Genomic DNA, 11,797 nt, shown 5'->3' on the forward strand with positions numbered 1-11,797 from the left:
AGAGTACCTGATACAAGCCGAGGTCAACAAACACACATTAGGAATTTAACCTACTGTACCCGTCCACCTGTTCAAGTGAACTTGCCAAATTATGATACACTTACCGGGTAGATAAGAATGTTACGACTATCATGGCATAGCCAATATACTCGTGTAAATAATACACACACACAAACATATATACAGGGTGTCTCAAAAAAATGTACTCACTCTTAGAATTATGAGAAAACCTTTATTTATTGGACATAGAGCTAATGAAATAGCATCGAATGCATGAGACAAATGTATTTGAAGAATCATGTTTGCGAATGTTCAAATTGATGACCATGTATTCGATGCTATTTTCATTTCGCTCTATGTCCATAAATAAAGGTTTTTCTCATAATTCTAAGAGTGAGTACATTTTTTTGAGACACCCTGTATATATATATATATATATATATATATATATATATATAATATATATATATATATATATATATATATATATATATACATATATATATATATATATATATATATATATATTATATATATGTATATATATATATATATATATATATATATATATATATATATATATATATATATATATATATATATATATATATATATATATATATATATATATATATATATATATATATCAGGAAAATCGTAGATAAAACATTCAGGAGTCCCAGGAAGACAGCAGTCTAAGAAGCATGCTTTATTTATATGTGAAACGTTTCATGCTGCGTCAGCACATCATCAGTCTGCAATAATTAAAATTTACTGATAAATTACAAGTTAAAAGTTCAAATTATTACCAATAAAAATCAGCTAAAAATAATGTAAAACTTTAAATAAAAACAAAACATGAATAAGTGAGAAAGGCTACCTATTCAAGGTAAGGAAAAGAGTCAAGTGACCACAACAGTTCAGCATGCCCAGACAACACTTAGGCCAGAGAGAGAGGAGACGAAGAAACATTAGAGTTTAAGCCTGGAGAGAGGTGCTTGATAAATAAAGACTCAAGGGTCGTTTAGTAGGCTGTTTGTTTAGTAGTGCCTATTATTGAAAAATGCTTTTTTTTCACATTGATTTTCCATTTGGATGCATGAGTCCTTATATTTGAAAATTCGGGATTGGATATTCTTGACCCTCCTGTCCCGTAACTAAGACCTAGATGGCTATAATAACAAATCTGCAACAGCCTTCGAGAGGATCCAACGTAAACTACCAAGGCATCTTGGGCATTGAAATTTATATATTATGTTGGATCTCATGAAATCCTGAAGCTTGTCCTTATAACTAAAGAAACCTCCAATTTTCTGAGGGTTCATAGGAATGAGGTTTAATTTAAAAAATCTTAGTTCGTTTTCAATAATTTGTTTAACCTTGAAACGTAAATTGTCGGAGTGAATAAAGGGAATTGGTGCATACAAAGTTAATTTTGGAACATTAAAGTTCAATGTAGGTTTGGAAACAAACCTTGCTAACATTTTGTTGATAATACTAAAAACTAAATTTCTTGGGAATGAGTTTTAGTAAAATACTCAAGTAAATATTCAATTTCATTATGAAAGGAGGCCCAATCTGAGGTATATCTAAGTGCCCTAAAACAAGAAATGGTGATTGCATTTCTTTTAAAATAAATGCAATCACCATTCTTTCATAATGAAATTGAATATTTACTTGAGTATTTCACTAAAAACTCATTCCCAAGAAAATTTAGTTTTTAGTATATCAACAAATGTTAGCAAGGTTTGTTTCCAAACCTACATTGAACTTTAAGGTTCAAAATTCCTTAACTTTGTATGCACCAATTCCCTTTATTCACTCCGACAATTTACGTTTCAAGGTTAAAACAAATTATTGAAAACGAACTAGGATTTTTGAAATTAAACCTCATTCCTATGAACCCTCAGAAAAATTGGAGGTTCCTTTAGTATAAGGACAAGCTTCAGGATTCATGAGATCCAACATAATATATAAATTTCAATGCCCAAGATGCCTTGGTAGTTTACGTTAGGATCCCTCTCGAAGGCTGTTGCAGATTCGTTATTATAGCCATCTAGGTCTTAGTTACAGGACAGGGTCAAGAATATCCAATCCCGAATTTCAAATATAAGGACTCATGCATCCAAATACAAAATTAATGTGGAAAAAAAAAGCATTTTTCTAAAATAGGCACTACTAAACAAACAGCCTACTTAACGACCCTTGAGTCTTATTATCAAGCACCTCTCTCCAGGCTTAAACTCTTAATGTTTCTTCGTCTCCTCTCTCTCTGGCCTAAGTGTTGTCTGGGCATGTATGAACTGTTGTGGTCACTTGACTCTTTTCCTTACCTTGAATAGGTAGCCTTCTCACTTATTCATGTTTTGCTTTTATTTAAAGTTTTACATTATTTTTAGCTGAATTTTTATTGGTAATAATTTGTACTTTTAACTTGTAATTTATCAAGTAAATTTTAATTATTGCAGAACGATATGTGTTGAAGCAAACATGAAAACATTTCACATATAAATAAAGCATGCTTCTTAAGCCTGCTGTCTTCCTGGGGACTCCTGAATGTTTTTATATATTATAGCTATAATTTAATTTAAAAAAAAAATCTATATATAATATATATATTTATCTATTATATATATATATTAGATCAAAGAGAGAGAGAGATAAGAGGCATAAAATATATATATATATATATATATAGTAAATAGAGAGAGAGAGAGAGAGAGAGAGAGAGAGAGAAGAGAGAGAGAGAAGATAGAGTGAAGAGAGAGCGAGAGAGAGAGATGGAGAAGAGAGAGGAGAGAGAGAGAGAGAGAGAGAGAGAGAGGAGAGAGAGGTATGTATATTATATATTCTATATCTATATATTATATATATATATATATACTATATATTATATATATATCAACAAAGTATATATATATATACAAATAGATAATATGATACATAATTATATATTATATATATAATTATATTACATATAATATATATATCATAACTCGGTAATATTTAATTACCATAAACATAAAGTATGTATATGTATATTATACACACATATATATATGTGTCTGTGTAAGAATTACCGTTTCAGTTTTATGATATTCATTTACATTAATTGTCCATCAGCATAAAAGTTAGGAGGGCCTATGGGAACAATGATGTTAATTTACAATTATAATTTGATATATGTGAAATTTCATAGATTTTAGCGAGAATGAATACATAAACTTGAACATGCATTTTGTTTTTAAGTTATGCTTGTAAAACTCCAGCATTGCTCCCATAGCCCCTTTTTGATATAAAAATTAGTAAAGTTTTTGTCCATTTTAAACTAGCATCTATGCTGATTGGGAATTTTAAGTTAATAGGTCGCAATTTGAAATACTCTACTCTGTTATCATTAATAAAAAAAATTAACTCGTTCTTAAAAGCTTCTTGTTGATGTAAGGTTTTTTGTTATTCTACTTTACTTACGTAGATTTTGTGAATGAAAATGTCCCTAAATTTGATCAATTTAAACGGCGAAACTCTCTTCAAATGACACTTTTTATCAATGTTAATTAAATTCACTGAGCAACAAAAAACCCAACATTTGCAATTCATTATACCACTTTGATTTCTATTGGCACTGTAACAAGGAATTTCTATACATTGCTTGTAGATTTATCTCAAAGACTAAAAACTGAACATGTTCATATCAGCGCAAACATGCGTTATCTCCCTAATACCACTAAAGCCCCGTAAACGATATGTATCATGATGCGCGCAGTGTTGAACGGATGTGTTGAAAAACGACTTTTTCAACACGAAGCCGCATCACCGACGTGTTGATGGGCCGGAGCCATTTCAGTGATTTCAAATGTCTGCTCAGTGATGCATCATCATTCAGAGTAGCAGGACGTCCGCTCAGCTCCAGCGCCGATGTTCCAAACAAATGGATGCTCCTTCAGTAATTCAATAAAATGTAGGGCGTTGGTCCTTGTCCACTCAAGGGGTTTGGCGGGTGGTGGCGAGTGAGCAGTGTTGCAATACAGTTTGGCCGCTAGTAATTTTATGCATACTGTGTACGGGGCTTTATACTACTGTCGATAATAATATGATATATTAACAACAATGAACGAGAATAACCGTTTCTCTCATGTACCAAGGGAAATATCACGATCAATGTGAATTGATCTTGAGGAATAATGACATATTCAAAACAATACATGTTGCAGTTTTTTTATACTTAATATTTGGTTATGGGGCAACTGTTGTAGGGTACAGGCGAAGCTGTGGAAGTTTCACTGCCTCATTACATCCTGCTATTAAAACGATCGATGATTTTATCTTTAGTCATTGCAAAAGCTTTTCATATTCAAAGCATGAAGGAGACATCAACATTTGTTATTCACAACTATTAAAATTCAAACAAATAGAAATCTCGACACTCAGGCGCACTAGGCATGACCTCGGGGGAAATTAGTAATAAAAAATATTAACAACAGCGAAAACAAACCAATGCCAAGGAAATGGGTCGGTGTGCCAGATGGGACTTTGGCACTTTCTTCTCTCAATTACGCCCTAATTTTGTTGCCAATTTAGAGCTTTTAGTTATTTTTCTTTATACTTTTCGATGTTGTTCAAAATGCGATGATTAAGACTATGAGCAAAGAAGGTAAAGTATAACTTCATTAAAGTTGTAAATTTAAATATATATACTGTATATAATAATATATATATATATATATATATATATATTATATATATATATATATACATACACACACACACACACACACACACATATATATATATATATATATATATATATATATATATATATATATATATACTCACACACACACACACACACACACACACAATCACATATATATATATATATATATATATATATATATATATATATATATATATTCCTATCTATCTATCTATATATATATAATCAATATATATATATTATTTTTATATAAATTCTTTAAAATTCAATCACCCATAATTTTTTAAGCAGATGATTGTCCAAATAAATAGACATTAAAGAATTCGACACGACTGTGACAAATTAAAATTTGACACGAGGTACATGACTCACGTAAAATTCTCTTGACCCAGACCGTAAATGAAGTCTTTGAAAGATTATAATCTAAAAATACCTCTCGTTAATTGACGGCACAGGAAAGAAATCTAACGTTCCTTTCATTTCCTCCGCGAGTGCGAAAAGAATGACCTTGAAGCTACTGGTCTCTTTCCTTTTGAATGGAGGAACTGGGAGAAGGTTTGATCTATAAAAGGCCCAGCGGAAAATATTTTCCTCACATTCGTCGATCACACTCATTCAGAATGGTAGGTCACCTCTCTCTCTCTTTCTGTTTGTTGTGTGCTGCTGTACCTCTTCGCCAAATAATACATGTGTGTGTATATATATATATATATAATATATAATTATCATATATATATATATATAATATATATGATATATTATATATATATATATATATATATATCTGTGTGTGTAACGTGTCTCTGTTCATGTGTATGTTTTGTAACACGTACAGTTTTCCCTTATAGTTGGAGTTTTCATAGAATAAGCAACACAATGAATAGTCTGTGACACTCTTCTTTATTTGCATGGTCAAGGATGAAACTTCTGCTCGGAAAACACTACGAACTTTAGCAGTCACACAATTATACACAAGGCTCATAAGCAGCACCACAACACAGACTCTTTAAGCATTTCGTGCCAATAATTCTTCCATTCCATCTAATCAGCTCATCCTATGGTTTTCTCTCTACATTACATTCTATTCATCCAAATAACAAACTCTTTTCACCAACCCATCGTCCTAAATTCTTTCAACATAGCTCTTTCATTTCTATCATAAAATAAGGAAAAGCAATTATCAATTCCATAGTATTGGGTTGCTGTTTGCAGAATCGATGATATACTCTTCCGTAGAAATTTTCTATGGCTTTGGTTTCTTCATATAAGTTCAGAAATTCTTAGCAGTATGCTTTGAGCATACTTCTGCACTCGCCTGTTTCACTCCGTTTAGCCAATACATTGTTATTCTCTGCAACTAAGTTCCTCCCGGAACTTGTAAATAGTACGTAATTTTCAGCAAAATATCGTTTTCCGTTTCTCCAGTTGGCCAGACCATCTCAAAGCCCTCCTTGTGTCCTCAGCATATGTTTCATCATATACGTTTTTTTATCTTCATTCATTTCATTGGCTCATTCCAACCCGCATTTCATACCGAAGAGTTAGCTAAGCAATACCTTCATGTATTCCGCTTCAGTTTCCAAAGACACTTTGCTCCCATCTTATTGCCTTCTTTTTAACTTTATATCCTCATATTTACTTGCAGTTACCTTCATTATAAACACTGAAAATTTTCCATCACCATTTGGAGTTATTTGTAAATATCACCATTGAAACAACACAATTACATAAGATCAACATAAAACTGCAATCTTAATATTCAAACGTTTACTCCTTTTTGGTTTATGCATGCTTGATTACCTTATCATTCAAAAGTATTTACTGAATGTTACCTTGAAAAGCTTGATTAACTTTTCATTCATAAGTACTTACTGAATGTTACATTGAAATCTCTTTCATCGGCCCCATTTTCTTTCCAAGCTATGCAATGTAATATATATTGAATCCTATGATGAAAAAATTATAAAAAATATTTCTCTATTTCATTGCAGACATTCGTGAAATTCGCCTTAACTTTGTCTCTTGTGGCTTCTTGTGTCTTCGCTGACGGAGGCCATGGAGGGCATGGGCATTCCTTTGGGGGACATGGAGGATCCTTCGGGGGACATGGAGGATCCTTCGGGGGACATGGAGGATCCTTCGGAGGACACGGAGTGCATGGAGGTTCCTTTGGTGGACATGGGGGTTCCTTTGGTGGACATGGAGGTTCCTTTGGTGGCCATGGAGGTTCGTTTGGAGGCCGTTATGGAGGCCATGGGGGAAGCTCTGGTACTTCCTTCAGTGTAGTGAACCTGGGACATACTGGGTCCTTCGGAGGTGGATACGGAGGTCGCGGTGGATTCTCTGGAGGTCATGGAGGATTCTCTGGAGGTCATGGAGGATTCTCTGGAGGTCATGGAGGAATCGTTGGTGGTCATGGAGGTTTCTCTAAAGGTCTTGGAGGGTTCTCTGGAAGTCATGGAGGAATCTCTGGTGGCCACGGAGGATTCTCTAAAGGATTCTCAGGAGGTCATGGAGGTTTTTCTGGTGGCCATGGAGGATTCTCTGGAGGTCATGGTGGTTTCTCGGGTTCTTATGGAAAGTAAATTAGAAGTTATACCTTTCCTTACTGTCAACATAACTTATTTTGTATAGAATATAATGATTAGTTCAAAATAATGTCGTCTATGCATCCTATTTTTTTTTTAAAGCCTAACAAATTTCTAGACAAAAACACCTTCATAAACTGTACATGACTAATTTTGGAATAAAAAATAAATAAGTGCCATGTTTTAATGGAAACCCTTGTCATTTACTTGGAAAAATATATGTTAAAGTTACTTTTAAATTATGACCTTCTAGCAACAAAGAATAAAAAAAACATATGAATACATACGCATTTTTAATTCAAAACCATTACTAAAGCTTTCAGCGCATATAATTTGTGTTGACTATTTTCACTGGTTCCGTCTATATTTCATAGTGACAGTAAAAATAGTATCTGAGAAATGATGAACTAACAGGCACAGAACCAAGCCCACAAGAATTAATTTTAAATTCTATGCATGCAGTAGTATTGAGAAATAACATCATCATGACATCTTGAATTAAGCAGAAGTTTCTTTGCCAGTTGAAATGTACAAGGAAGTCAATGATCTTATCATAAGTAATGAATCTGATGGATTGTTTCTGTTGCTCAGATATTGACATGACCCAGGTGAAAAACAGGAAAGCTTTTCATTCCAACTTAAAATTACGCTACCAAAATATGGGGCATTCGTATCAAAGACAAAGAACTGTCTTATCATATACTATTGTTGCGTGAGCATCAGAATAAGCTTGCGTTAATCGTTTTCAAAACCATGAATAACCAAAAACTGTAGTAGCACAAAGAAAAACGCTAAAAACGTTGATGGCTTTCATAATAATAAAAGGTCTTAAGACTGCAGTTATTAAGTACCAAAGAAAGCCAGCAAGAGATGTCGAATCTGTTTCAACAAAAGATCATGCTCATGTTATACTTTCATTTAACGTTAAATATTCTCAATATTAATTCCATTTAAAAACAAAAAGTTAAATTAATAAGTAATTTAATAAAAACTCACAAAATCACGAAAGTGATGAAGAGTTTACGTAGTAAATGTGCAAGTTTAGGAAAGCTGAAAATTGGCTAGAAATGGAATACATGGATTACATAAAACACAATTATATACCCCTGGACTGTTATTATCTGAATTGCTACTCTTCTTGTCTTCTGTGTATAACTGTTATTCCCAGGTCTTTATTCCTCATCATATGAAGCATTAACTGTGAAGTGATCATGGGGGTCCAGTGATTTAACGGACTCTCATAAAACATTCAACAGTCATTTTAAGTTTTTTAACATGTAAAGAAACATCTTTCCTATACAAATATAGAGATCGGTGTCTCTAGAGGTCAGTGGGTTTAAAAGATGAAAGTTATGTATATTTGTCTCGCCTGCATTCAACTTTAATTTTATAAATTTCAATCTAGAAAATCGAGTTGGCTTAAAAATTTACGCATCTATCCCAGTATCAAAAAAGTTATACATCTCTGCTTCTGATGTAAGAGATTTTTGAAATGACCACTTATGCGGTAAATAATAATACTAATAATAATAATAAAATTATATTATTATGTATGGCATAAAGAGCTATCCTAAATGAAGAAACAGATTCAGTTTCATGCCTCTTTGTCTATGCAATTAAGAGGTTGTAGAATGGAAGGACCCCAAAAGTTTAAATGGATTACATGTGAGATGCATCAGTGAGGTGGGGGGTAGGGGTGTGGAAATATGACTGATTGCTTAGTTCGCATGTGTAACGTGTGTCTAAGACAGAACAACGTCTTTTGTATCGAGGTTAATATTATAATGGGTGCCTGTAAGCACTACAAGGACATAACATTAGAGGGATGTAACATACCTAGCATACATGGAACGAGTATAGTTAGATGTGAATTGAGAAAGTACGAAAGATGATGGAAGGATCCTTTGGAAAGAAAAGGATGGGTTTAGACAAAGGTGATAATGCGTAACAGTTTTCGAAGAAGAAAAAAGTTTCGAAGGAATGTTGTTGAAGAACATGTATATAGATAGTTATTATTATTTTTTTACATAAATTTAAATTTGTTGCGATACGAATTTTGAGATTGGTTGGTTTGGTTTGAACATAAGTAACAGGCAAGAGTCCGTTTGTCATTTCTGTATGGTTTTCTTATACCATTAGGGACAAGGTGATGCGAGAAGTCAGCGTTGGATGAGCCTTCTATTTACAAGTATAAAATAGCTAATAACATTATCGATGTTATTCACATGGGGCGTCCACGATTCAACAACTGAAGTATATAATTAATGGTGACAGATTTTATTTTCTCTCTGAAGCATTTTAATTGTAGAAGGAAACAGCTTGATGCTGGAATAAATGTCTTCCTTTCTTTTTTCCATACTTTATTTAATCCATCAACTGAAAACCGTTTTGGACAGTCTCAATGTACTATAAACCGTAGATGGCTCCAAAGGGAAAGCAGCCCGCAGAGAGAGACTAGTTATAGGAAAAGCTAATAATGAAATACATAGGAGGGAATAGGAAATAAAATTTATGCACCTGAGTTCATGAGACGTTATCAGAAAGCAGGAATGAATTTCCTCCTCAATTAAACAGTTGAAGGTCAGGAGAATCCACATCTGTACTAGGTAAACCACTCCCCGTTTTAATTGTAGCAAGAAAGAAACTCCTAGCAAATGGAGGAGAATTAAACCTGATAGAGGGAAACAACGTACCGTTTCCAGCAACAGTTTGTTTGGTGTTGCAAGCAAAATAAGATAGGTCAGGTAAAGAAGAGTGCTGAGGCTGCATTTCGTTGTAGAAAATTTAATGCAACAAACGTAATAAACTGAACTGACGTCTATGTCCCAAGTCAACATCAAGAGTTGAAAAAATAAACCGGACTGATGAAACTACTCTTTTCAAACGTTTGAGAGGACTTAGAGGAGTCAGCACCCGAAGCATCTAGGACAACACCGAAAGCTTATTGTTTTCTTCTCATTTTGTTTCTTTTGCAATTTATTACTTATTAATTCATTTTATCTTGTAATAATTACTTTTGTATTTAATTTCCCTATTGGGCTATTATCCCTGTATGGGTTCTACAGCTTGCAGTATTCTACTTTCCTAACTGGGGCTGTTTTGACTATATATGTACATACTTATATAGATATATTATATATATATATATATATATATATATATATATATATATGTAGGTATGTTTGTGTGTGGTGTGTGTGTGTGTGTGTGTGTGTGTATGTATGTATGTGTGTGTGTGTGTGTGTGTTGTGTGTGTTGTGTGTGGTGTGTGCATTTTATGAAACTGTCTAATAGTTTTGCCGCACCACGGAAAATCTTTTATTTTGTATATATTGCTCTTAAGTGCAGGCTTGGAAGCAATCTTCAATTCACCGTATTTGTACTGGCTTTGTCTATTGGAAACTGTTACAACCTCCCAGGTTGCAGTACAGGTTCTTTTTAGGTCTTTATATTCTCAAGGATTGCAGTCAGTATATGTATGTACCTCAGTGACAAGGAAGGACGGAAACAGAAACTCAAGAAAACTTAACAATATTTATTATAAACTAGAAAAATGACTTAAATCAACCTTGTGAGATTAAATACACTTAATTGTACAGAATATTCAAGAGAACAAATACCTGGTTCTCGGGAACTCACAAGAAAACCTAAAGCTAATACACAAAGCCCTAAACAAGAGAAAACCCCAAGAGAGAAAACACTTTATAATAACAAGGTGGATCCAAATAAGGCTAGCCAAAATAATCAATAACCTAATAATAATAAGGTAGAAGGAAGTAAGAGATGATAACAAGGAAAACCTTAATATTCCTACCTACAACACAAAGCTAAACAATGTGGAACTCGGTCCACTAAATACTAACACACAAACAAATATGACAACATATACATGTAAACTTATACATATATATATTTATAAATAAGATTGACAAAAGTATATAATTTCACCTTAAGTGAAATACCTGAAGAGGAGTTGAACACAGTGCCGTGACCAGTCCATCAAACTGCTAACGGAAGGGCAAATACTGTACGCCAGGTACTGAAGGGCAACACATTTCCCGATACAAGAGGAACGATAATACGTCTTACCTGGCGACAGACTCCCTACTAGCCACCTCACGAGTCAAGTAGCTCTCACTCCCGTATAACAGCTGGACGAGGATGACACGGCAGGTAAATCCAGAATCCAGTGCCGGGATACAGCGACGACACTGGTTTTCCCGTCAAAATCCTCAGACGAGAAAAAGGGGCAGAAACAGCGGTCGCAGATGACAGAGCGTCTGCTACACTCTCAACAGCAGTGTGAAGGTCGCAGGTGACAACACCCGCGCGAGAAAAAGCCGTGATCCAGGGACACACTCAACAGACGTATATATGCGTCTTCCAAAATCCAAGTGCGTGGTCCAAAAGGTAAATATCCAAAGTCCTCCTCCAAATCAAAATAAATGCTGCGACGAGAAACAGTACTGGTGAGAGCTTGTCAAGACCCGAA

At 33.8% G+C, this 11,797-nt stretch overlaps 1 protein-coding gene across 1 annotated transcript; it reads left to right on the forward strand.

Annotated features, from left to right (window-relative positions):
* Window positions 1-5,317: 5,317 nt before the first annotated feature.
* On the forward strand, window positions 5,318-7,479 carry LOC135217849 (uncharacterized). The gene is made up of 2 exons (XM_064253854.1): window positions 5,318-5,340; window positions 6,709-7,479. The coding sequence occupies exons 1-2, from the start codon at window positions 5,338-5,340 to the stop codon at window positions 7,300-7,302; spliced, it is 597 nt and encodes a 198-aa protein (XP_064109924.1). The 5' UTR covers window positions 5,318-5,337; the 3' UTR covers window positions 7,303-7,479.
* Window positions 7,480-11,797: the final 4,318 nt, after the last annotated feature.

Source organism: Macrobrachium nipponense, chromosome 9 (genome assembly GCF_015104395.2).
Source record: "Macrobrachium nipponense isolate FS-2020 chromosome 9, ASM1510439v2, whole genome shotgun sequence".
Taxonomy (NCBI): Eukaryota; Metazoa; Arthropoda; class Malacostraca; order Decapoda; family Palaemonidae; genus Macrobrachium; species Macrobrachium nipponense.